General features: G+C 41.6%; 1 protein-coding gene across 1 annotated transcript; it reads left to right on the top strand.

Moving 5' to 3' along the window:
- Positions 1-195: 195 nt before the first annotated feature.
- On the top strand, positions 196-27,535 carry LOC118796069 (rootletin-like). Its single transcript, XM_036554899.1, has 41 exons — positions 196-234; positions 553-630; positions 765-916; positions 1,310-1,425; positions 1,800-1,870; positions 2,320-2,375; positions 2,502-2,607; positions 3,029-3,130; positions 3,892-3,947; positions 4,102-4,270; positions 5,677-5,793; positions 6,138-6,248; positions 7,510-7,620; positions 8,018-8,073; positions 8,203-8,371; positions 8,751-8,861; positions 9,729-9,784; positions 9,902-10,037; positions 10,348-10,461; positions 15,008-15,095; positions 15,515-15,633; positions 15,737-15,868; positions 15,979-16,119; positions 16,429-16,506; positions 16,639-16,733; positions 18,217-18,373; positions 18,739-18,876; positions 19,585-19,640; positions 19,744-19,861; positions 20,339-20,449; positions 21,773-21,931; positions 22,153-22,308; positions 22,943-22,998; positions 23,128-23,296; positions 23,710-23,811; positions 24,919-24,974; positions 25,088-25,256; positions 25,640-25,750; positions 26,159-26,214; positions 26,353-26,521; positions 27,524-27,535. The coding sequence occupies exons 1-41, from the start codon at positions 196-198 to the stop codon at positions 27,533-27,535; spliced, it is 4,374 nt and encodes a 1,457-aa protein (XP_036410792.1).

Below are 27,535 nucleotides of genomic sequence, written 5' to 3'. Positions count from 1 at the left end.
AAATCTTTGGACGTCAGAGCACCGTACAGAAACATGAAAAAGACCAGAATGAGCTACCCGCAGATGAGGCGCCGTACAGACTTGGATTCTAAGTACACAGAAGACCTTGACTGGGAAGAGGCGGAGATGAAGTCACCCTTAAACAAGCATTGTATGGAGGTCGAGCGCGATGAAGCCCTTTCAAACCTACGACGCATGACAACAGAGAGGAACGGCCTGAGGGAGCAACTGCAGGTAGGGAACAGTTTGGTCATCTTGTGAGCAATGTCGTGGCAATGTTATGTCATTTGTATTTGTTAAAAGTATATCAATACAATGTTAGATACATACATGTTAAATACACACATAGATATAAAGTGGTAACACACACACACACACACACGCACACACACTTGCCAACCAAGAGAAATGGCAATAAACTTGAGCAAATACATAGAGCACTTGCAGTGAGCAGTGAGGCTAAAAATGTTTCAGGAGCTAGCATAAAAGAATGCTTTCATGTTCCTTGTTCTCTAAATTTATCATGTTTTTCTGCCACACTTGTCACTGTAGATCTTCCGGGAGCGGGCCAAGGGTGAGCGAACACACCTAACGGAGAGGGTGGAGGATCTGCAGAACATCATTCTTAAAGTGAGGAAGTACCCATGCACAGATAATATGCTGACTTGCTGCTGGCTGAAGTAATTTTTTAAACATATATATATGTGTATAGTGTATGGTGGCTGTCGCCCGGTGCTGACATTCCCCGCTGTCTGTGTTTTCAGCTGGAACAGGAACACAGAGAGCACAAGAACAAGAAGTCAATTATGGAGGATCGCATTCAGGCCCTGGAGGGGGAGATCCACGCCATAAGCTCCAAGCTAAATGTCTCTGAAGAGGATCTTAAAAAGACTAAGGCAGAGTGCAGTGAACTGAGGCAAGATATGGTCATACTGATACACACACACACACACATATATACATATGTGTTTTTATGTATCATGGCTACCATGTCTAGCTTGCTAACTGAATGCTAGCTTTGTGCTGCTAATGAGGTATGATCAACATTCGAATACTGCTCAGCTCTGCTTTGCTCTGATATTGCATAATTGCATTATGCCTTCATGTTAAAGTGCTCTGTGGTCTAAAGGGAGGTCAGTATGACCATCACTCCACTGGATGACCTTCAGACTGACACGCATTAGCAACTATATTCAGAGCTGTTGTGAGTGCGTGTATCTGCCGCATCTTTGTGATATTCGTGGAAGATGTTTGCCTCTCAGACAGTGCAGGTGTAATTGTCTGACGGACATCCTAATTTGATTGGCAGGCAGCTCAAGACTGAAACAGAGAGAGCCCTCAGCGACAGCCAAAGCAACCTGAAGGCCACCATCAGGGAGCAGCAGAATGCGCAGGACAAGAACAAGCAGCTACAAGAGAGGAATAGTTAAGGATCTCCTGTGACCAACACTCGCCCCCCGCCTAACACTCACCACACACTCCTAATCCTAAATCCCATCACCCCCCATTCCACAAAACAAAGGCTTTTAACCCCAAATCCCATCACCCCCTTCTCCACACCACACATACTCCCAACCCCATATCCCATCACCCCCTACACCACACAGCATATGCTCCTAACCCTATATCCCATCAACCCCCTACATCACTCCACACATACTCTTAAACCCAAATACAGTATGCACAGTCATCAAGTACATGAATGCATCCACACTCTGAGTTTCATGAATGTGTTTGCTTTTGTGTAAAACAGAGTGTATATTTTTACCATCCCTCTTGTGTTTTATGCTGTGTTCCAGGCTCACTGTTAGATCAGCTGGATCACATATATCAGGACAGAGATGCTCTACAGCAGGAGCTGGACAACAAGGTGCTTTGCCTGTCTCTATTCTTCTCTGCTGTTTTACACACTGCTATAGCTACTGCTGTAAGCTTCACTGCTGTTCTGTTATTTTTGTAATGTCCAGGATTGCTCAAAAGACAACAAGAACAGGCCATTCAGATAGGAAATAATACATTACATTAATATATCTATAATATCCCAAAATCCTGTTTAAATTGTATACATATTTTCTCAAATAATAGAGAAGTAAATAAAGTCACCCATTACTAATTTCTTGTACGTTTAGGTGTTCTTTAATGCAAAGGGCTATCCTTCCTCCACTTTTCTGTCTTCAGTATTCTTCTACCTTGCTGCTATGTTGTACTGCATTCCACAGGTTTGAACTGCTCTGAATTGAAAGGCATCACAGTTTCATTAATGATAACAGACTATTCCACATTTTGATTAATCTGTTTTGTGGTCTGTGTGTGTTTCAGGAAAAAGTCATCAGAACTCTGAATCACAACTTTGAGGAACTGGAGAGATCAGCAGAGTAAGACCTGATAAGTATGGTCGCAATGCCTCATTGTTTACATGCTGATTCTGGTAGCAGCACAACTGAAAAGGAAGAGTTTTTGCATGCTCACACAACCTGACCCCTGACCTCCTCTGTGCCCAGGAGCCTGCAAAATGTAGTGGTTGAGCAAAACCAAGCACTGGAAACGATGCAGGGGAAACTAACAGAGACCAGAGAGGAACTTGTGAAGGTCCAATCAGACAGTCAGGTGAGAGAGTGAGAGCAAAGGAAAGGAAGTGTGCACTTCAATAGCCAGGTGAAGATGGTGGCCCCTTACCTCAGTCCAAACTGATCAATTCAGTCTTACTGGCATTTTTGGCACTGTCTGCTGGTAAAAGTTAATAGGAAACACTAGTTTATGGGGTCTTGGCCTGACTATAAGAAGAATGATATTCTAATGACATTTATAACCTTTGTTGTAATAAAAGGTGGACCTGTGTTTTAACGGGATAGATATTACTTTGATACAGGCTGTGTCAGTGCATGAGGTGTTATTTTGGGTGTTTGGTATATTATACAGAGGAACACTGCCACATTACAGAACTGAAAGATATCTTGTAGTGTTGTATTGTGTCATAGTCACCAGCACTCTAGTGCAGTATGTGAAAGCCTAGCTGGACTTTCCTCAGGAGCTGCAGCGCAAGGTGGAAGAGTCAAATCAGGAGCTCCAGAGGAAGCTCCAGGAGTGTATGACTGAGAACAGCTGCATAAAGAAGGTGCTCTCCTCTAAGGTAAGTGTCAATCCTGCTCTGGGTGGAAAACCCCATGGATGTACAAAATGCATGGAATAGTCATGGTGTGGTGGAAACAGGCTTTTATTGCCTTGTTCTGCACTGTTAACTAGCTAGTTAATTATCCTGATTGTCACTCATTAACTAGCTGGCTAACGTATTTCCTTAGTGCAAAAAAAAAAAAAAATTCACACACTAGTAAAGTAGTCAAATAGTTACCAATTCAAAGTACATCCTAGGCTGTATTAGTGTCCAGGACCAAGTTATTTTAAATAGCTAACTTGATATTATCATTTCTTACAATTTAAAAGCAGCAAAAGAATGTCATGCTTCATGGCGTTAAATCTCATTAGTATTAGCTAGCTGGGAAGCTATGTGAAGGTGGTGGCTATACTGAGATGCATATTCTATAGCTAGCTTGTTCGAAGTGAGAAGCTACCAAGAGACTATTTAGGACAAGTCATGACTTCACTTCCCCCTCCCCAGTTAGCTTGCTGATAAGCTAGTATAGTCCATTTATAACCATATAATCATAATATAATGCTTTGTCACTTATTTGAACCATATCTATTGCTATAGCTGTATATTAAGCAGTTATTGCACCCCATTTGGTTTTCCATTGCTAATCTTTTCTGTCTTAAAGGGGGGTACATTTTTCCTGTTGTGTATGTTGTTAAGTGCAGGTATATAAATGACAACACACTACACACTGGAATCAGTCTTTGTTGTAAATTGCATTTGTGAATTAATCTTTATTTCAGGAGGATGTCATTGAATGTCTGAAGGTCACAGCTGAGGAGCTAGAGTCATCAGCAAAGTAAGACCTGATTAGTGTGATCAAAAGTCTTCCTTATTAAACTATGCTGATTCTAATAGCAGCAGTTGTATTGATTTGCATTGTAGTATTGCTTTGTGTTACTTTGTATGCCCACACATGAAACGAGTCGACCCTTGATTCCCTCTTTGCTCAGGAACCTGCAGCAGGAAGTGAACAGCGGATATCGGGAGCTGGACGCCCTGCGGAAGAAACTGGACAGCACAGAAGAAGATCTGGATGCTGCCGTGAGGGAAAATGAGGCCATTCAGCAAGAGATCACTCAGCTCAGAGAGGATCTAGACAAGGCCCGCTTGGATAATCAGGTGAGAGACAGTGAGGGAAAGGAAGTACTTCCCTCAGTAGTCAGGTGAGGATAGAGTGGGATGCCTAAGGTGAAACTCCCAGCACTCATGTGCAGTATCTCACAGATTGGCTGGACTCTCCCCAGGCCCTGCAGAGTAAGGTTGAAGGATCCACTGAGGAAATAGAGAGCCTCCACAGGAAAGTCCAAGAGTATATCACTGAGAGCTCCAGCACAATGAAATTGCTGTCCTCTAAGGTAATTAATTTGAGAGGGCCGCAAACCTCTTCACTGATTGGTTCTTCATAATGATGTACAACAACATGCCATTTAATTTTGAAAAGCAAGTGTATTTGCCAGGGGCGTTTCTAGCTATTGAAAAGATCAGGGGATAAGTCAAGTTCGCCTGGGGCTTGTCTTTTTTTTGAAGGGGGATTGGCATCGGTAGGTTGGGGAGGTTATATCTACCTTTATAATAAATAAATATTATCACACCTTAAGACGCTGCAAGTTCCGCTCTGTTACAAAGTCTGTCTGTTGTTTTGCTATACACAGCTCCTTTTTCAGGGTGAAAATATTGGGGGCTACGCTTAAAATATTCAGGGTTATAGCTCAGAATGATTGGACCTAATGACACCACTGGTATTTGCTTTGTTTTGAATTGTTTCTTGTGAATAGATGTCTTCATTATAAAGGAACTTCTTTTTCATAGGCTGTGTTAACTAAAGTATGCCTGTACTTCAATGGCATATACTCTTTTACAGGTTAGTCTAACTTTAAATTGCACCACACTGCATAATGGGAGTAGTCTTCATTAATAGCTAAATAGCAATAGTTTTCTGGCTATCTAATGTATGTCTCATCCAAGTGAATGCTCATTTGAAGTGATGCATACACGCATACCATTTTAACACAAAAGATTTTTGGAGAAGAGACAGTAGCATGTAGGTATATGTGAGTTATGTAAATTTCACCTTTGGAATGGAGAATAGCATTTTGTTTCAAGCTTGTCTAGGTAAATGTTATCATTAGGAAAGAGAGCACATTTTGATTTAATCACTTTTTCTAAATGCTCTACTTATTCAATATTGTTCCCCACAGTTCTGTACTGATGTCACTGGGGTCTATTGTGCTGCTTTCTGCATATTGTTAAATGTGGTTATATTAATCATAACAGACTGTGCTGCACATTCTAGTTAATCCATTTGTGATTTAAATGTATTTCAGGAGAAGGCCATCGAACATCTTCAGCTCACAGTTGAGGCAATGGAGACAACAGCAAAGTAAGACCTAATCAGTCTGCACAGGTCTTCATTTTTCAAACTGTGCTGATTCTAATAGCAGTAGTATTGATGGAGAATGTTACTTTGAATGCCCACACATGAAACAAGCTGACCTCTGACCCCCTCTGTGCCCAGGCGCCTGCAGGAGGAAGTAAGCAAGCGAGACAGAAAGATGGATGGTGTGGTGAGGGAGAAGGAGGCCATACTGCAAGCAAACACTCAGCTTAGAAGTGACCTGGACCAAGCCTATCTGGATAATCAGGTGGGTGAAAGCAAGGGAAATGCAGGGGGTGAGAATAATATTTTTACATATTTTCCATTTTGCAGAATTGGATAATTACTGAAGCAGTTCATGTTGAGTAGCCTTTTAGGAATCAAACCTGCTCTCATTTGGCTATAAGTACATTGTCTTGACCACAACGGCCACTACATTCATTCAGTGCTTCTGTTTCTGATCACACTATGATCCTTGGAAAGTAAAGGTGTTATTTTTGATAAAGGCACAGGGGAACACTGCAATATTACAGAACTGAGAGGGCATCTTGTAGTTGCGTATTATGTTACACTCTCTAGCAGTCATTCACAAACAAGCTGTATTCTCCCCAGGTCCTGCAGAGCAAGGTGGAAGAGTCTAAGCAGGACATGGAGAACCTCGAGAAGATGTTCCAGGAGTGTATTGCTGAGAACAACTGCACAAAGAAAGTTCTTTCCTCTAAGGTAGGTGCTGATCCAGCACCTATGGGTCTGCAGAATCCATGGAATAGTCACATGTATGCTGGAAAGTGTTTTATTGTGATGTTGTGCCAGGCCCTACAATGCATTGATTCAATGGTCATTGCAGTGTGCTGTTAATGACCAGTTAATGACAGTTAATTAAACTGTAAGACAAGGAGTTTTTGTAGCATTTTCATTTCATTTATGTAGCCAACAATACATTTTTATGGTAACAAAACAGTTTTAGTATGTTATTTAACAACACAATTTCTTCTTTTTAACACATGAAACTATTTTTGACAGTTCTCTTGTGTTGCTCTGTGCTAATGCTACACTATACTCTGCTACTCTGTATGCCATGCTCTAAACAGTGCCTAACAGTTCACTTGGTCTGTGCTGTTCTATTCTGCCATTATGTTGTATGACCCTCCATAGCTCTGCGCTGTTCACTATCACTGGGCTCCATTTATGCTGCCTTCCTCTTCTTGAGAAATCCACATATATGAATGATAACAGACTGTGCTGTACGTTGTACTTCATTTCAGGTGTAAAATTTATGAATTAATTATATTTCAGGAGAGTGTCATTGAACGCCTGCAGCTGATGATTGAGGAACTGGAGATGTCAGCAAAGTAAGACCTGATTGGTCTGTGTACGAGCCCTCACTGATAAACTGTATACATTCTAATGGCAATAGTGTTGATGAAGGAGGATATTACTTTGCGTACACATGAAACAAGCTGACCTCTGACCCCCTCTGTGTCCAGAAGCCTGCAGAAAGTCCTGTGTGAGCGAGATCGAGAGCTGGAAAACGTACATGGGAAGCTGGCTGACACTCAGCAAAATCTGGTTGCTGTGATGACAGAGAAGGAAGCCGTTCAGAAAGCAAATGCTCTTCTCAGAGATGACCTTGACAGGGCTCGTTCAGATAATGAGGTGAGCAAAAGGAAGAGAGACAAGATTTGTTTTGATACAGATGGGTTTTTACTGTGGAATCCACCAGGGAACCGGATCTGTAACCTTCTGGTTACATGCTTAATTCCTAAACCTTAATGCCACACTGCCAGCATCTGGATCATTGGTGTTTCCTTCATTTCTTGTGTTTTTCCACAATAGACTTCCCACTAATAGGGTATCATGTAGGGATGTGATTTTCATACAGTCACTGAAATATGACAGAAGTGGAAGGACATCTTGTAGTTGTACATTGTGTCACAGTCACCAGCATTTGTGAGCAGGATCTGACTGGCTGAACTTTCCCCAGGAGCTGCAGGGCAAGCTGGAAGGATCTAGCCAGAACATGGATGACCTCCAGAGGAATCTCCAAGACTTTACTACTGAGAGCAACTCCACAAAGAAGCTGCTGTCCTCTAGGGTAAGTGTCAATCCTGCTCTGGGTGGAAAAAAGGTCTGGATTTGCAGAATGCATAGGATAACTATATTTATGGGGGAAAGTTGTTAAAATGTAGTGTGTTTATTCAGTAATATTGAAATGCATTGCTGGATGGGGAAAGAAGCTCTCTGATTTGTTAAAATATCAAATGCAAAAAAAGTAAAATGCATCAACATACTTTCCTGTTTTTGAAATAAAGTGTTCATCAATGACTCTGAATTTTCAGATTATTTAGGATTGGTTAAGTTATTAAAGGCAATTCATAATGCAATTAATATGCAATTATTATTACTTTATATGATATTATACTTTATGTAAATGAAAACAGACTATGCTGCACATTCTAATTCTAATCTCTGGACTCAAATTCCAATTTCAGGAGGAATTCATTGAAAGTTTGCATCTGAAGAATGAGGAGCTAGAGAAGTCAGCAAAGTGAGACCTGGTTTTGTAAATTTCTTTATTGTTAAACTGTGTAATTTGAAATTGCAGTAGTATTAATAGAGTGTTACTGTGTGTGCTCACACATGAAACAAGCTGACCCTTGACCCCTTGTGTGCTCAGGAGCCTGGAGCAGGAAATAAGCCGGCGAGACCGAGAGCTGGAAGCCCTGCGGAGGAAACTGTCTGACAGGGAAGAAGAGCTGAATGCTGTGGTCACGGAGAAGGAGGCCATGCTGAAAGCAAATACTCACCTCAGAGATCATTTAGGCAAAGTCCGCTTGGATAACAAGGTGAGGCTTGCATTTTTACATTAGATATCCTGTACATGTAACTGTATATTTGAATTTCGGGTAAGGACCCAGCTGAGGACTGAGAAATTTCAGTTCAGTCACTTAACTGCCGTGATTTTTTGAACAGTAATTTCTCATTCATTGCTTGTGTCATAGTATCACACTATAATCCTCTTGGGCATTAAGAGGGTAGAAAGTAGAAGTGTCAGAAAAAGAATGTGTCAGTGTCATAGGTTGATTATGCAGGAGAGAACACTACAAAACACAATACAATACTGCAGCACTACAGAACTGAGATGGCATCTTGTAGTTGCATTTTATATCACAGTCATTAGCACTCCTGTGCAGCATCTGACAGACTAGCTTGGACTCTTCCCAGGCCCTGCAGACCAAGGCGGAAGGGACCAACCAGGATGTGGAGGGCCTCCAGAGAAAGCTGCAGGACTCTGTTAGTAATGTGTCTTCTCTGGAGGACCAGTTGGCCTTCAAAGTAAGTGTCAGTCCAACCATTGATGGAAAATACTATGGATATACAGTTCACACAGAATCATTATGTGGATTGAGGAAACACTGTTTGCAGTCCACTGTGTAACAAGTAACCCAGGACAACTGTTAGTTGCACTATTGTCTAAAAAAGCAGCAACAGTAGGTAAAATATATCTCAGCAGAGTGGTGTGATGTGGCCCTGAGGCAGAACTGAGAGGGTGTTAACTACCCTGAAGTGTGTTATTTTAACACAACAGTGCATCTTGGCGTGGATTATTTTGCTTATTCCATGACTGTTTCAGCCAAGAGAGTTATCTTGTTCCCATTTGAAACCCCAGATGCTCATATTTACATGTATTTGTTGAAATTAAAGCAAGCAGTCTAGATAATCATGAAATTTCACATTGTATATGCCACAAACTCTACTAGTTCTGCATTTTAAAGCAGCATTAAAATTGCTGCAGTTATACACATATTCGCTGTTATATTCCTTTAGGAATATAAAGCTACAACTAGCTAGGCTCCAACTAGCTAACACATATACACTTAAGAGCTCCCATATCACATCTCACTGGTGTCTAGCTGTGGCAGCCAAAAAACCATCACCAATTCTGCATGTTTAAAATAGCATAGCGATAGAGCTTATCCTCTGCAGGAAGTACTTTAAATACAGCAGATTTGCTATTCATATGCTTGTCCTTTGCCAGCCAGACTCCACTGTTGCTCAGTTCATTTGTGCTATTACACTGATCTGTGCTGTTAAGTATCGCCTTGCTATATCTATGGCAGTTACAAAAGGGATAAGACTCTGCTGCACATTGTAATTGATCTCTGTAATACATTCTTTACTTGTGATTTAATTATATTTCAGGACACTGTGATTGAGCATCTGCAGCTCACAATTGAGGAACTGGAGACATCAGCAAAGTAAGACCTGATCAGTCAGTGTAAAAGCCCTCACTGATAAACAGTTTGTATTTGTCAGTTGTATTGTTGCAATGAGGGGGAATGAAACATGCTGACCTCTGACCCCTCTGTGCCCAGGAGCCTGCAGCAGGCCGTGAACAGGGGACACCGGGAGCTGGAAGCCATGCGGAGGAAGCTGAACGAAACTGAGGAAAAGCTGAAACTGGATGCTGCGCTGAGAGACAGCGAGAGCCAGGCAGGTTTGGATATCCAGGTTAGAGAGAGAGGGGAAGGACTTGTACTCCTTGATAGCCAGCTCAGTGGCTTATTACTAGAAACAAAATAAAACAACAGATCAGAAATTATGGAAGCCTTGCTGTGGAGAGAGTTATATCAACATTCATAACTTGCGTGTTAGTAATGTACTTTTGTAATCTTCTGAACAAGATACAGGAAGAGTACAGAGGAGAGGTTTGATTTTTATACAGACCATGTCAGTGTATCGTTGTGGAGAATATTGCAGTCTTACAAAGCTGAGAGGGCATTTTGTGCAGTATCTGATAGACTTGCTGGACTCTCCCCAGGCCCTGCAGGGTGAGGAGGAGGTGGAAAGGTCCAGCCAGGATACAGGAGTTCTTCAGTTGCAGTTCCAGGGCTTTAGTGCTGACGTCACGACCCGGCTGTCCCCGAGTGCAAGTGTAAGAATCCATGGGATGGGAGAACCAACAGATATGGAGAATGCATGAAATTATCGTATGGATGGTGAATCCACAAAAGATTGTGTGACTTTCGAATTTGTACAATTGATGTAAGAGCCATGTGAGATGTGAGAAAAAGTGAGATTCACAAACCACCTGCAGTGGGAGCAAAGCACACTCAACTCCTTTGCCAGGGAAATAGCTACACAGTGCACCAGTGGTACTCATTAATAATGAATTTGTCTAATCTCTGTGCATTTAGTGCTAAAAGGATTCATTTGTACAGAAATGAAGCTCATTACATGGTGTGTCCAGCAAGACTGCATTATACTGTTCAGTTGTTCTGCTTTTCTTCTGCACTGCACCTACTTCTCATTGATGTCTGGGAGGCACTCTAGTGATATAAAACTATTTAAATGGTATTTAATATTTATTATTTTTCTAAATTTATTTGTATTCCAGGAGGAAGCCATTGTACGTTTGAAGCAGGTGATCAAAGAACTGGAGGGATCAACAAAGCAAGACCCAGCTGGTCTGTGTGCAAGCCGTCATGGCTAAACTGTGCTAATTCTAATAGCAGTAGCACTGAAGATAGAGGATGTTGCTTTGTATGCCCACACATGAAACTGAAGCTGACCCCTGACCCTCTCTGTGCGCTCAGCATTCTATGAAAGGTAGGGCCCGGGTCGATCAGGAGCTGAGGAGAGGAGAGTGACAGATGAGGTGCATAGATGAAGGAGTAGGAGGCCACACTGCAGAAAAATCAGCTCAGAGATGACAGCACTGTAAGGGAGACTCCTGCCTCAGTGAAGGATGGACGAGGTTCTGCTCAGTCCCTGTGTTGTGTATATATTGTAAATAGTGGTATATTTCTCAAATAAAATCATGCTGTTGATGGAGACTGAACAGAAGTTGTATTTGTTTTGGTTATCTTGAAGGTATAAGAAACAGGTGAAAAGAAGCCAGCAAACCAATTTATTGGGGTAGCACAATTTTAGTTTCTGCTTTTTGTCATAGTAACATTTTAACTCCAGGGTTGCAGACTTGAATTTTTTTTAAACACCAAATTTGTCCTAAAAACACACACACACACACACACATAGTCTCTTAGGCCCTCATCTTGAAATGTCCCTTACGGTAGGCCAGTCCAGTTCATTCCTTTTGCAAAACATTACCCAGAGTTTTTCTCGGCCACGTGACCTACAAGGCTTTCCACCTGGGTTTTACTCTGTAACCTCCATAGGATCCTGTAGACATTCCAATGGCAGCATTCATCAGGTAGCACAGGTACTTGAATAATTATACAGTCCTGAAATCATTTTAACAATTAGGAGTCCATCAGTGCGAAACAAACAGCATGCACAGTTACAGGTTACACGTTACATGTCCTGCAGAGGAAATGAAACCTGGACGCATGGACAACTTCAAGAAGCATTTCTGTAATAGAGTCTATTTAATATTCTGTAATATCCTGCTGGTACATGACACATCATTGCATTGGATGTAATATATTTTACGCAGCTTGCAATCTATCATTAATAGACTCGCAAAGGATAGCTGATAGGTCGGCGTCATTAAAAAAGACAAAAAAAAAAAAAAAAAAACCCAAATCAGAGATCCTCTGTTAAAAACATGGGAAAACAGGACGTCATTCTAGATTCGCAAGAAGCGTTCGTCTGGGAAAAGCTATCAAGATTGCATTAGCCCTTTTAAACAAGTATGTGAAAAATGGTAGGGTGCGTCCATTAGCAATTCAACAAGGTATATTTGCCACGGACTACTGATTTATATGAAAACCAAATTCAAAGAACTAGGGGTCCAAAGTGGCTCAGTCGGCAGTCACTAATTTTGACTTTATTTAACTTTTGACTTTTTTAATTTTGGGTAGAGGTAATATCCGACACATGGAACGCGAGTTAACATTGTCTAAATCCAATGTGATACTACGCCCCACAAATGGCGACCTGTCTTCAGACAGAATAATGTAGCTACAGTACATCGGGATGAGAATGGCCTTTATTAAATTCATAGGTCGTAAAAGTTGTTTTTAAGGTGTTGCCAATTGACGAGTTTACTGTAGTGCATTACCAGGGCAATGGGTGACGACATACAGAGAAAGTTAAAGCTAATTGTTCTCGAATAATTCCAGTGTTGTGACGTTTCGGTGCGTGTGAACCGTTCTGTCAATGCGTTTAACGCTCCAAAGAAAGGATTGTACTGTGTTTTGAAAATTTTATTCTGAACGGTAAATTTCAGAAGATCCAGAAAAACTACGGTGAAGAGAAAAGGTAACTAATATTTATCCAATAAAATGATTAACTGCAATGCCAGACACATTAAGCGCTCTTTCGGCACTCGGACTCTACAGAATAAACGAATCAGTCTACCCCTCGACAAAAATAACAATATCTAAAATTATATCAGTCATCTGTCGTTACAAAAATATCGAAATGTAGCAATATTAATTATTAATGTAGGCTACTTTTATTACATAATATTTATTATTATTATGAAGTTTATTGTTATGGTTATTCTTGTAATAATTACTAACACATGTTCAGATGTGGTCATTGTTTCTCTCCAAAACTTGCTAGAAGGATAGCTGGAGGGCACTTGTATGAAAAGCCACAAATGAGATTTTAATTCTCAGTTGAACTTGGAAAAACAAAGAATGAATAAAAGCTAGTGAAACAGCACATAATTATCCGAGCAGGTAATTAAATTCATTGTTTTTATTTATTTAATGATACAAGTGGGACATTTCTACCGCATACACAAGGATACATTTTATCTACGGGACTATTTTTTAGTCTTGTAAGGGCAATTGCAGCCATTTTCCAAGACAGCCGCTCGACCTGTCCGAGACAAATGCAGTAATTATGGAGCTAAACATAATTAGTTGATCTAATTAAAATTATTTTATGAACAATATGATAATGCACACAGACGTAAAACAAATTAAGATATTTATAAGCAAAATAAAGATTGTAATATACTTTTCTGTTCCCCATTTTAACTTTTTTTTCACCCATATTGTTAATGCTCACTAACCATGTTCTGATGCCTCTACAATAAAATGATATACACCATGACCCTATAAACTGGTTTTCTGTGTTCTTTTAGTAAATTATAGCACCCTCCACAATTATTCATACCCTTAATTAAATTCAATGAAGAAAACCCAATGTTGAAGGATACTTTTGACACTTTCAAAAAGCCAGTTTGTTTTGGAGATGTCAAATTGTTGCCTTTGGATTTGTAGTTACCTCTTGAATCAGTTGTCTTATTGCTCATGGTGGCAAGATAGACTTGCCTCCACTTTCTGGTAGGGTTGGTACTATAACAACAGACTTCAGTTTAATGCATACTAGAGTGGAAGGTGGTAGAATTAATGACAATTTACCTGCCATCTTCAGAAAGCTCTCTGACTGATGAGTCATGGTACTGAAGAATTTAATGTAACCTCCTTTCCTTTTCCAGGAAAACAGGAAACTTTTGGCACCTTACATGTTTCCAGGGGCTACCACTAAACTCAATAAAATGCAGAAAGTTGGAGGAGCCTTTGTTGGTTTTTACTGAAAAGATTATTCAACAATGTGAATAAATCTAATCCTTGTGGTTTCTGGAATAAAATGTTTTATTTCATTATCCATTTTATTTTATTACCATCTATTATATGTATTCCATGTTATATTTATTTTTATTTTTGTTTTATGTTTTTTTGTTTTGTTTTGTTTTATTTCATTTAAAGCAAAAAAATCTTCCAGTATATACAATTTTTAAGTAATACCATGTTTTTCTTTTGCGTAGAAAGTACTACAGAAATGATAAATAATGCATTGAAAAGAGGGATCGGTTTTGAATTTGAACATAAACTCATTATTAATTTGTAGTGTGTTTCAAGGTTCATTTTTGGCGGTTGTCACGTTTCACAAAATATTAAGTAATGGCTGCAATATGTCACATTTGTCTTAATTAAATAGACTAAGAGCTAATATTAGTTAAAACTTCAGTTTAATTGTACCAAGCAATTTATTCACATTTACATGTGAAAGTTTTTTTGTAGCAATGCAAGTGTAAGAATTGCATTCAGTTTCTGTTGTCTCACCCTCTCTGCTCCTCGTGTGTCTGCCTGTCTCTGTGTGCAGCTGGTTGTTGGGCAGTGCCATGGACATGTGGCAGCGAATCAGATGAGACTATGGTGAGGTTATGGGTCAGAGGAAAGGGCATATTTATGCTTGCATTCAGAGGAGGCCAAGCAAGAAACCAGCTTATCAAGCAGGGACGACGTTTCCTTAAAGCTGCAGCAATCTGACAGAGGGAGGATATTGTTTACAGCAACATTATTACACTGCAGAATACATGCATGTTTTAGCTTTCCTCTGTTGAATGACAAGTCACTTCTCCTTCACCTGTAATGAGTCTTTAGTAGTGATTGAATGAAGAGGAAGTCTTGGAGTTTCACTTAGTATTTTCTTGCTGAATGAATGCAATTTTCTCCAGTTTGCTCTTCTGCAATCAAATACTGTCTTTCTCCCTGCCTCAGGAAAGGTCCTTTCAAAGCTACATGGACAAGCCACAGGCCTGGCTAAGCAACACAGCCAAGCAGGACAACAAGAAACCCGGCCTCTCAGGTGTGTCTTTGGGGCAGACAGGGGCAGGGTAGTAGAGGCCAGTTACAGACACAGTCCCCAAACAATGTGTGGCCTGTTTCTCAGTCCTGTCATACTTGGTTCACTTTGACAAAAATTGTGTTGACAAGCTAGACAATGTCAGTACAGCAAAGTTTGTGTAATAACATAGATGCAAGAAGGAGCAGCACTGCTTTAACTGATATCCTGAAATCCTGCCCCGTTCACCAATTATAGTACTGATAATTTATGTACAAGTTACAGTTGTTTTCTCCTGTTGTTCTGCAATGCATGAAAAACAGCTCTGGGTAGAGAAACAAGCAGCACATGGGGTTCAATGAGACATACAGCACAAGAAATAAGCCCAAAGAAGTATACATTGCTCCCCCAGGAGGTGACTTTTTATCATTGCTCTCCTGCAGAGGAGAATCAGAGCCTGGAGAATGAGTGGGCTGACAAAAAGGGTCTTATCGAGGGATTGGACAGTTCTTCCAGGAGGCTCGCCTACAGTCAGAGCTACATGAGACGGCCACTTGTCAAGGTACCAGAGTAAATACTAAAACATTTAACAGAGAAGAAAAATAAAAAGTGCCCCCCCCTCCCTCTTCCTTTTTATCTGGCTTTTTGTGTGCTGTCATGGACAGGAGTACATCTATAATTCAGCTGAGAAGGAGAGGGACAAAGATACATTCGGGACAAACCGCCCCGGGAAAAGTACAGACGCAGAAACACCTCCTAAAAACTTGAAAAAGATCAGCAAGGCTGACTACCTGCAGGTATACAATGGAAAATATGCCCTAAGGCGCCATACATCAACATCTATGTAGCACAGAAATGGACACTTTACTTTACTCCCCTTTACCAGTTGTCTGGATCTTACACCCAGGATGAGACGGAACCCTTGGATTGGGAAGAGACAGAGATGAAGTCGCCCACAAATGTGCGCGTGGAGATCGAGCGCGATGAAGCCCTGGCAAACCTGCGGCGCATGACGACAGATAGGGACGGCCTGAGGGAGCAGCTCCAGGTAGGGGACAGACAGACAGACAGACAGACAGACAGACAGTTTACTGAGATACTACCAACAGAGCCTCACAATCTTTTACTTCAAGAGGTAGCTTTACCGCGCCTATATTTGGCAAAGGGATTTATTATCAACCACTGAGCATAAAATTAAATGTACACAAAACTGCTCTTTTTCTTACAAGCTATTCAGATCAAGAATTGCTAGCTAGAGAACCTAGCTGGCTAAGCTGCAACCTTGTTCAGCTACCTTACTATGCTATGGGTGCTTTGCTTGAAATGGTATGTCTGTTAGCCATTTTTGTCGTTGAAGATCTTCCGGGAGCGGGCCTCGAGCGAGCGGACATACCTGATGCAGAGGGTGGAGGAGCTGCAGGCCACGATTCTCAAGGTGAGAGCACTCCTATGCACAGATAAATATGCTGTTATCAATTTCTTTCCAAAAACTGTACATGTGTAGGGTGGCATTTGCCTCAATATTGCCCCCTGGTGGTGACCTTTCCTGTTGTCCCTATGCTTTCAGATGGACCAGGAGCACAGAGAGTACAGGAGCAAGAGGTTGACAATGGACGATCGTATTCGGACCCTGGAGGGGGAGGTCCACACCTTAGGCTGCAAGTTAGAAGTCTCTGAAGAGGAGCTTAAAAAGACTAAGACACAGTGCAGTGAACTGAGGCAAGACATAGACATAGTGACATACATGTAGATATGCCCATACCAACCTGCAGCCTTGACTGTCCAAATAGCAGAGAGTAACCGTGGGACGACTTAAAAACGGTTGGTAAAAAACGGTTGCTACAGTGAGGGGCACTCTTTCAAACGAAAAAGTGTTGACTGGTCCTGCCTTAATTCCCATTCTGACTCAATGTGTCCACCAGATCATGGCCATGTCTACCTTGCTAATTGAATGCTAGTTTTATACCACCAGGGAGGTGTGGTCAGCATTGTGAGCCTGCTTTACCTTGCTATGTTATTTACCATTGTAAAGCATTCTGAGGCCTAAAGGCAGGTCGGTATTAGCATCACTCTTCTCGCCAACCTGTAGATTGACACATGCTGGAGAATGTATCCAGAGCTGTTTTCAGTGCATGTGACGGGCTGCTCTTTGCAAGGAATGCTTGTGTGATGGGCAGTGTCAGTATGACTGACAGACGCCCCCCTTTTGATCCACAGGCAACTGAGGACACAGCACAATGAGATGCAGCTCAGTGTCCTGGAAAGAAGAAACAAGGAGTTGGAAGAGATAAATGGTTAGGATCACCTGCAGCCAAAGCCCCCCTTCCCCATAACACACACACACACACACTCCCACCATCCCCATATCCCAGTTGTCGTCCCCCCCACTCCACACAATGCAAGCTGCTAACCCCCATATTCCATCACCTCCCATTCCACACAACACAATATGTGTGTGTGTGTGTGTGTGTGTGAGGATATGAGCAAGCATGTGAGTGTTTGAGCACATGAGCATATGTGTTCTGTTTGTGTGTGGTGTGTCTGAGCTCTGTACATCCCATCCCGGTGTAATGTGCTTTTGTTCAGAATCGCTGTTGAGGCAGATGGATGGGGTGAAGGAGGAGGCTCGCACCTTTCATTCTACAATGATGAGGGTGGACCAGGACAGAAATGCTCTACAGGAGCAGCTAGAGAACAAGGTGCTGTGCCTGTTTTACACAGTGCTATAGTTACTGCTCTACTCTACACTGCTGTTACACACAGTGCTATAACTACTGCTCTACTCTACACTGCCGTTACACACAGTGCTATAACTACTGCTCTACTCTGCACTGCTGTTTCACACAGTGCTGTGAACTCTTTTGCGTAACTGGGCTTCCTCTAATTATTGTATTTTTACAAATGCTGTTTTTTAAAAGTGATTTCTTGAGTAAAGTTCCATTTGTGTTTCATTTGTATTTCAGGAGCAAATCATCAGAACACTGAATCAAAAGGTTGAGAAACTGGAGACATCAGCAAAGTAAGACCTGATAAGTCTGTGAACAAGTTCTTACTGTTAAACTGTGCTGATAGCAATACTGTTGAAGGGGGAGGGTGTTACTTTGTGTGTCTGCACCTGAAATACGCTGACTCCCTCTGTGCCCAGGAGCCTACAGCAGCACCTGGAAGAGCAGAAATCCCTGCGGAGGAAACTTTCAGACACAGAAGAGAAGCTGGATGCAGTGATGAGGGAGAAGGAGGCCATTCAGCAAGAGATTGTTCAGCTCAGAGATGAAGTAGATAAGGCCAGCTTGGATAATCAGGTGAGGGAGAGCGAGGGAAAGGAGGCCAGGTGAGGATGGAGCAGTGCCCCTTACCTCAGTCAAAACTGTGAAATGAAACCTCGCCGGCATTTTCGGCACCTTCCATTAATTTAACTTAAATAACGAAAATATTAGCTAGCCCTGGTTTTCTGAATGTCCTGATATTGACATTCATTCCATGTGTTTTAGCAGAACAACTCCGTAAATGTACAAGCAGGTGAAAGAAAAGCTAAAAGTTTGACTTTGATACAGGTCATGTTACTTGTGTTAGCTTTGTAGTGCAGAAGAATACGGCAATATTACACAACTGAGAGGGCATCATACGATTGTGTATTGTCTGACTACATAAGTGCTAATGAATGTAGCTTACGGACTGGCTGGACTCTCCCCAGACCCTGCAGCACAAAGTGGGAGGGTCAAACAAGGAAGTGGAGGAGCTCCAGAGGAAGCTCCAGGAGTGTATCTCTGAGAGCAACTGCACAAAGACACTGCTGACCTCTAAGGTGAGTGCTGTTCAGCATTTCTTGTTCTGATATATTCCTCTGGAATATATATATATATATATATAATATAATATACATATAATATGTATTTATTTGTTAGTTTGCATGTGAAACATACAAGATAACTAGATAACTGTTACCTGTCTGGATTTTATATATTTAATTTACTTTCATTTGTTAGTAATATTTGTACACAAATATTACACATCTAGCATTGGTACTGTTGTGCTTACATGAATTGTAAATGTCTCCCTCGATAGCATGTTCCTTTGTTCTATACTGCACTATCCCCTATAATTTTTTGTAGCTATCAGTACTGTTCTGATGTTCATTTGTTCTATACAGCACTATCCCCTGTAATTTTTTGTAGCTATCAGTACTTCACTGCCTCCCTAGTTAGATAGCTTTGTGTGGGGGGGGGTTAGATATAACTGTCTGACAGATAACTAGCTAGGTAATTAGCAAATTACCAGACTGTTGTGTAGCTGTATACTACATTACTAGTGTTAATATGCTAGATTAAATTCTCTCTCATTCAGACTGAAATGTGCTGACATTTTCTTTAGTTTTCCATTACTCTGTAAAAGGGTCTACATTTGATTGCATTATTCTTTTTCATAAAAAAAGTTATATAGATTACTGACTGTTCTACACACTGGAACTCATCCTTGGAAATAAAATTCCATTTGTGGTCTAATGTTGTTTCAGGAGGAAGTCATTGGATGCCTGCAGCAGACAGTTAAGGATCTGGAAACGTCAGCAAAGTAAGAAACTGTGCCACTAATACCAAAGGTATTGAAGAGGGGGGAAATTACTTTTCATGCCCACTCATGAAACAAGCTGACCCCTGACCCCTTCTGTGTCCAGGAGCCTGCAGCAGGCCGTGAACAGGGGACAGCAGGAGCTGGAAGCTGTGCAGAGGAAACTGACCAATACAGAGGAAAGACTCAGGAGTGATCTTGTCAAGGCCCATTTGGATAACCAGGTGAGAGAGAGAGTTGGAACAAAGGAGGTGCTTGCTTCAATAGCCAAGTGAAGATGGAATGGCACCCTTTACGTGAAACTGTCAACTTTCAAACTCACGGTGTCACATCTGGAAGTCAAACCAGCAACTTACGACTTACAAGCCCAGGCCCTTACCCTCAAGGACACACTGCCAACATCTGAATCAAATACATATTGTTGGTATTTTGCTGCTTCTTTCAATATCATGTAAACTGAAAACACTGGGTCTTAGGCTGCTTGTCATTTATTCCCTCTGTAATAGTAACATATATTGTAGTCTTCCCATAAAGAAGAGTACTGAAAGGGGAGGTGTGACTTTGGGTCGAGCCTGTTCAGAATATTAGGTGTATAGTACAGAGGAACACTGTAACATTACAGAACTGAGTAGGGATTTTCTGAGGGTGCATTATGTCACAGTCTCTAGCGCTCATTGACTGACCAGCTGGACTCTCCTCAGGCCCTGCAGCGCAAGGTGGAAGAGGCCAACCAGGACATGGAGAACCTCCAGAGGAAGCTCCAGGAGTGTACTTCTGAGAGCAGCTGCACAAAGAAACTGCTCTCCTCTAAGGTAGGCGTTGATGCAGCAGTGAGCGGAAAAACCAATAGAATTCATGCGGAATCCAGTGAATATTCACAGTAATGGTGGAAACATTTTTTAACTGTTATGTGTTGCCCTGCTCTACACTATACTGTTCTGATGTTCATTTGTTTTGTACTGTACTATCCCCTATAATTCTTGCACTTCAAACTCCACCATACTGCAGTATAGGATTGGGTCATTGATTTGCATCCTTAAATAATTTGATGTCGTCCTTACAAAAGTGACGTCATCTTGCATCATCATCATCTTGCCATTCCTTAATAAACAATGCACTGTCTTTGTCGCCTTTGTTAGCTTTTGAGATTTAGCTCACTGTCTAGTTTATTTGATGTCCAAATACAAGCAAACTGTAGACAGCTAACATTAGCTAGATGGTTAGCATATTTGACGTCCAGGTAAATGCAGGAAGTTGCATTTTTGGCTCAGTTAAGAATCTGATTTGCTTAATCTCAGCTGGCTAGCTAGCAAGCAAACAAAGATATGTTCATTATTACCCCACTAGCTAGCTTGTTAAAAAAATCCTGAATTATCTTTTAATTTAAGCTAATGTTAGATGCTACAGCAAATCTTTGTCATTTGCAAGTTTGCTAAGGTTTTCTATTCTGCCTTCTAAGATACAGTAGCTAGCTACCTAACGTGTGTCATCCAAATGAATAATACATTGAAATGGTGCATCAGTATTGGTCTTCATAAATCTGTAGGGCTCGGTATTACTGGCATCCTTTTATGCCCTTCCTTATTTTGATAAATAGTTATTGATTAATGATAACAGACTGTGCTGCTCATTCTAATTAACATCCAGAGTAAATTTACATTTGTTATTTAACGCTTTTTCAGGAGAACGTCATTGTGCACCTACAGGTCACAGTTGATGCATTGGAAACATCAGTGGAGTAAGACCTTTGCAGACCTGATTATTTACATTGTACATTTTCTTTGCAGACCTTCTTTTGCAGACCTAATAACATAGCTTACGATTAATGAAGTTAATTAGGAATTACATTTTTTAAATTAATAATTTTTTTAGATGTTTTTCCATTGACACAGCTTGACATTTACTGAGGCAAATTTTATATTAAGTATCTTCCCTCAGGTTACAACAGCACCTAGGAACTGAACATGAAGCCTTTGGTTCATGAGCCTTACTACTTATCGCTGCACCACACTACACTGCTGCCCATTGTTAAACCATACTGATGATGATGATGCTCTGACTGCAGTAGTGTTGAAAATGGAACATGAACATGACATAAGCTGACCCCTGACCCCACTGTGCACAGGAACCTGCAGAATGCAGTAAGCGGGCGAGACCAGATGCTGGAAGTCCTGCGGGCGAAACTGTCCGACGGGGAAGAGGAGCTGAATGCTGTGGTCAGGGAGAAGGAGGCCATTCAGCAAGAGATTGATCAGCTCAGAGATGACCTGGACAATGTCCGTTTGGACAACCAGGTGAGTGAGAGTGAGGGAAAGAAAGGGCATATTGGCACACATTCTCCATCAGGTCTGTTTTAATATCACACTATAATCTTCCTAGCAAGGTATTTACAGGGTAGAAAGGAGAGACGTGATTTTGACATATGTTGTGTCAGTGTATTATGTTTAAACTACAGAGGAAAACTGCAGTATTACAGAGCTGAGAGGGCACGTTGTAGTTGTGTGTTGTGTCACAGTCATTAGCGCTCATACACCTGACAGACTGGCTGGACTCTCCCCAGGCCCTACAGCGCAAGGTGGGAGGGTCTAAACAGGAAGTGGAGGAGCTCCAGAGGAAGCTTCAGGAGTGTGTCACTGAGAGCAACTGCTCAAAGAAACTGCTCTCCTCTAAGGTAGGTCGTACTATGGCCACAGAAAACCTATGGAGTGTGCAGAATGCATGAAATAATCATGGTATTTTACAAATGCCATAGCTGTCTCAAGTACTGCTTCGTCGAGTTGTGCAACAGTCCTGGCTTCCGCCGTGTTCTCCTCCATGTTTGGCTCAGAGGTCCCATGTTTATTAATGTTAGCAAATTTACTTTCCCACAAAGCAGCATCACTGCCACGAGTGTCTGTTGCTATTGTATAAACATTAGTGCACACATATAGTATAAGTGCAAAACATTATATTTTATGGCATTTAAATTCTAATTTTCCTAATTTGTGAAGTTGTTAATTGCTCATAAACATTTTACAGTAGTTTACAGTGCTCAGGTATTGCATATATATATGGCTTAGTGGTGCACTGTGTTCTGTCCTTGGTCCCTTCTGCTCCAAACTAGTTTACTTTGTGTGTATTTTTCTACCCTTTTGTTCTGTCTTATTTTTTCTGCACAGTTCCTAAGTGTTCTGTTTCGCTGGGCTCCATTTTTACTGCCTTCCCCATTCTGAGAAATGCCGTTATATTAATGATAACAGACTGTGCTGCACATTGTAGTTAATGTCTTGAGTAAAATTCCAGTTGTGATTTCATTTGTATTTCAGGAGAGTGTCATTGAACGCCTGCAGCTGACGATTGAGGAACTGGAGACGTCAGCAAAGTAAGATCTAATCAGCTCTCATTGATTAATTGTGCTGATTGTAACCGCAGTAGCACTGACGGGGGAAGAATGTTACCTGGCCTGCCCACAGATGAAACAAGCTCACCCCTGACCCTCCTGTTTGCCCAGGAGTCTGCAAAAAGTTGTGAACGGGCAAGATCGAGAGCTAGAAGCTGTGCGCGGGAAATTAGACGGCAAGGAAGAAGAGATGGATGCTGTGGTCAGGGAGAAGGAAGCCATTCAGCAAGAGATTATTCAGCTCAGAGGCGACCTTGACAAGGCCTGCTTGGATAATCAGGTGAGAGACAGTTAGGGAAAGGAAAAGAGACGTGACTTACATTATTACATATTTTATATATCGCACAGATTGTGAACATCTCACCTGGGAATCAAACCTTCTGGTTACCAGTCCAGTCCCTTAATCATTACACCACCTGCTAGCATAAAAACATTGCCTTGTTGTGTCATAAGTCATTCGTTATGTTTCTTTCAGTATGATGCTGTCATCTTCCTGCTTACCTTCCCAGCTATGCAGTAAGAGGTTCTAAGAGAGATGTGATTTTGATACAGGCGGTGTCAATGCATCCGGTTTATCATACAGAGGAACACTGCAGTATTACAGAGCTGATAAGGCATCTTGTAGTTGTGTATTATTTCACAGTTACCAGTGCTTATGTGCAGTATCTGACAGATTAGCTGGACTCTTCCCAGGCCCTGCAGTTCAAGGCTGAAGGGACCAATCAGGAGCTCCAGAGGAAACTCCAGGAGTGTATCTCTGAGAGCAACTGCGCAAAGAAACTGCTATCCTCTAAGGTAGGTGCTGATCCTGTTGCGGGCAGCTAAGCCTATGGAGTGTGCAGAATACATGGACTAGTCATAGTATGGTGGAAACATTGTTTTATTATAATATATCACCCTGGGCTACTCTGTACTGATCTGATAGTCATTACCGCTCTACATTGTACTACATGATTTTTAACACTCACTACTGTCAGCTGCAAGGATGGAAACAGTTAATAGATGGTGTTGCATTACAGTTCACAAGCCAAATCCTGACATGGGTGATGCATTTAAAATTTTTGCTTCACTATAAATGTGGAAAGTTTGAATTTCAATTCTATAAATTTCCACAAATGAATCTGGCTGAAGCAATAGAATCACTTATAGACAGAATGGACATGCCTATTCTAGCAGCTGGTAGACTGGTGATTTGGTAATTCCCTTAAAGTACAGGAAAATGCAGCCGTAACTGACTCAAATAAAAAAGAATGGGTTTGGCTCCCAATGTGCTAACTAATTAGCTAAAATGAATCACACAGCAATGTGTACAGGAAGTAAAGCTTAAGCTATGTAGCCATGTAGTGTTTGGCCAGAACTGTAGCTAACAAGATAGGCATAGACACAGATTATTTAAGTCAGCATTGTCACTTTATAGAGGGCTTGTATTTCCTTTTACATGTAAACAGAGAACTCTCCGGTGAAAGATTGCCTCTTGTTCCTACCATAAGATACTGGGAAAAACATCCAGGGGGTGAATGGCATGTGTAAATTTCAGATGGGAAATAAGGTGACACCTTATTGTGTGAATTGTGTATAAGGACAAAGTGCAAGGCTGGAGGGATTTTACTAGTGCTTCTGTCAAGAAGTTTATTAAGCTGTCAGAGACTGGATGCTAATGCAGCTGATATTGAGAGAAAAAAGATCTACCCAAAATTAGCTTGCCAAAGTACTTGTGGTAAGCATGAATAACGATAGGAATAGCCTAAACAAAAAGTGTGTGCAGTGTTCTGTATAACTGGAGTCTTTTATCTCCCTGCAAATTGTGGTAATTACAGTTGTATATTAAGAACAACAGACTGTTCTGCACATTCTAATCAATCCCTGCAGTGAAATCCAATTTTGGGTTTAATTGCATTTCAGGAAAATGTCATTGGACGCATGCAGACAACAATTGAGGAGCTGGAGTCATCAGCAGAGTAAGCCCTGAGCAGTCAGTGTACAAGCCCTTGCTCATGAACTGTACACATTCTAATGTTACTTTGCGAGCCCATGCCTGAAACAAGCTGACCCCTGACCCCACTGTGCCCAGGAGCTTGAAAAAACTAGTAAGTGGGCGAGACCAAGAGCTGGATGCCTTGCGGAGGAAACTGGACGACACAGAAGAGGAGCTGGATACTGTGACGAGGGAGAAGGAGGCCATGCAGCAAAAGATTACCCAGCTCAGAGGTGACCTTGACAATGGCCGCTTGGATAACAAGGTAAGCGGCAGCAGGCGCATGCTTCAGCAGAGTGATGAGGACGATGCAATACCCCTAAGTTGAAAGTTTCACAATTATTTTTTGTGGCCACTATCTTTTAATCAAGGCAACCTACGTGACTTTTTCAGTTCCATCGGTTTTATATGTAATGAAGCAGTTGAAATAAACTACTAAGTGGGAACAGAACATGTCAGGTCTGTTTTCGTTTTGCATTATAATCTTCTGTTTTCTCTTCCTAGCAAAACATTAAGAGGGTAGAAAGGAGAGATGTCATTTTGTAGTGCAATGCTACAGACCTGGGAAGACGTTGTGCAGTTGTGTATTGTGTCACAGTCACTAGCAATCGTGTGCAGTGTCTGACAGACTGGTTGGACTCTCCCCAGGAGCTGCTACGCAAGATTGAAGAGTCAAACCAGAATATGGAGGACCTCCGGAGGAACCTGCAGGACTCTGCTAGTAAAGTGTCTTATCTGGAGGACCAGCTGGCCTTCAAAGTAAGTAAATATATCTCGCTGGCTAGCTAGCTAACTAAGGAAGCTTTACGTTAAGAGCTAGCTAGCCATGTGCCAAAATGATTACTCAAGACATCATTCTGATACACTGTTATTTTTGTTGTTAGCCATCTAGCTAACTGGTAAGCTAGCTAGCTACATATACTTGCCTTCAGCCTTCCACATTGACCTTCCAATGTGAATACAATCTGCCATGGAATGCATTATAGTACTCTTCTATGATTCAGTTCTATTGTGCTATACACTGCACTGTTCTGTTCGGTAATGCCTGACTATATTTACAACTCTCTGCATTTCGATAAACACAATTACAGAAAAGGTAACAGACTGTGGGACACATTCTAATCTACTCTTCAGTAAAAAGGCATTTGTGATTCTGCTGAATTTCAGGAGAAAGTCATTGCAGATCTGCAGCTCACAACTGAGGAGCTGGAGTCATCAGCAAAGTAAGACCTGATTGATCTGCGTACAAGCCTTCACTGATAAACCATTCTCATTCTGTTAGCAGCAGTATTTATTAGAATGGATGTTACTTTGTGTGCCTGTACATGAAACAACCTGAACCCTGACCCCACTGTGCCCAGGAGCCTGCAACAGGCGGTGAACAGGGGACAACAGGAGCTGGAAAATGTGTGGAGGAAGCTGACCAGCACCGAGGAAAAGCTGAGCGCCATGGTGAGGGAGAAGCTGGCGATGCAGCAAGAGCTTGCTGACCTTGTCAGTGACCTTGACCAGGCCCGTCGTTATAACCGGGTGAGAATGAGCAAGGGAAAGGAGGTGCATATCTCAATAGCCACCTTAGCAGCTTTTTCAACAGTATTGCTTAAAACTTACCAGTTCAAACAATGCATCATTAGGGCAAAGTCTGGCTGCAGAAAGAGAATGTGTTGACAATTTGTTGTAATGCATTTGTTGTAATGCAACATAATAATCTCAACAAGATACAGAAAGAGTAGAGAGGACGGATGTAAATTTTATACAGAATATGTCAGTGCATTAGGTGTGTTGTTAGGTGCATTTTTACTGAACCAAGAGGGCATCTTGCTCAGCCAGCAAACTGGCTGGACTCTTCTCCCCTGCAAGGTAAAGTGGAGGTGCAAGGATCCAGTGAGGATGCAACATTTTCCCTCAGTTCCTGGCAGTTTCAGGACTTCTGGACTGACTTCCCTGGCTTCATGACAGAGTCTCCCACTGTGAGTATACGAATCCAGCCAGGGATGGAAAAACCTGTAATTATGGAGAATGCATGAAATTATCATATGGATGGTGGAAACTCTCGCCGTTTTATTTTACTGCCTAAACTACGCTCTAACATTATGCTCAGTCCTTTCCTGTTCTACACTCCGCTCGCCTCCTCTCTTCGATGCTGCTCTTGATCGTGTTACACTGCTCTATTTTTCTGTGCTGCTCTTCCCTCTTGCTGCACCCACAGCTCTGTAACGTCTGTTAAGTAAATAACAGACTCCGTTTCACATTCTAAGCCATCTCTGAGATAAGATTCAGTTTTTCGTTTGTATTCCAGGAGGAAGCCGTGGAACGTGTGCAGCTCACAGCTGAGGAACCAGAGGCACCAGCAGAGCAAGGTCCAGTCAGTCTGTGTGCGAATCCTCACTGTTGCTCCACACTTATTGTAGCAGCAGTAGTGTTTGAGATGGATGATGTTACTTTATTTTCCAACACGTGATTCCCTTTGTGTGTCCGGTAGGCTACAAAAGGTAGCATGTGACTGACACATACGAAGATGCGGGCGCACAGGTGAAGGAGTAG

Source organism: Megalops cyprinoides, chromosome 20 (genome assembly GCF_013368585.1).
Source record: "Megalops cyprinoides isolate fMegCyp1 chromosome 20, fMegCyp1.pri, whole genome shotgun sequence".
Taxonomy (NCBI): domain Eukaryota; kingdom Metazoa; phylum Chordata; class Actinopteri; order Elopiformes; family Megalopidae; genus Megalops; species Megalops cyprinoides.
This window is presented reverse-complemented; position numbering and strand designations above follow the sequence as displayed.

What these genes read in the sequence shown, in the direction of transcription:
- LOC118796069 (XM_036554899.1), top strand. Translation starts at nt 196, where the DNA reads ATGACAACAGAGAGGAACGGCCTGAGGGAGCAACTGCAG. An exon ending in AAGCCTATCTGGATAATCAG is followed by an intron (nt 5,794 to 6,137) that starts GTGGGTGAAAGC and finishes TATTCTCCCCAG; the next exon opens with GTCCTGCAGAGCAAGGTGGA. An exon ending in GCAAGGCTGACTACCTGCAG is followed by an intron (nt 15,869 to 15,978) that starts GTATACAATGGA and finishes TCTTACACCCAG; the next exon opens with GATGAGACGGAACCCTTGGA.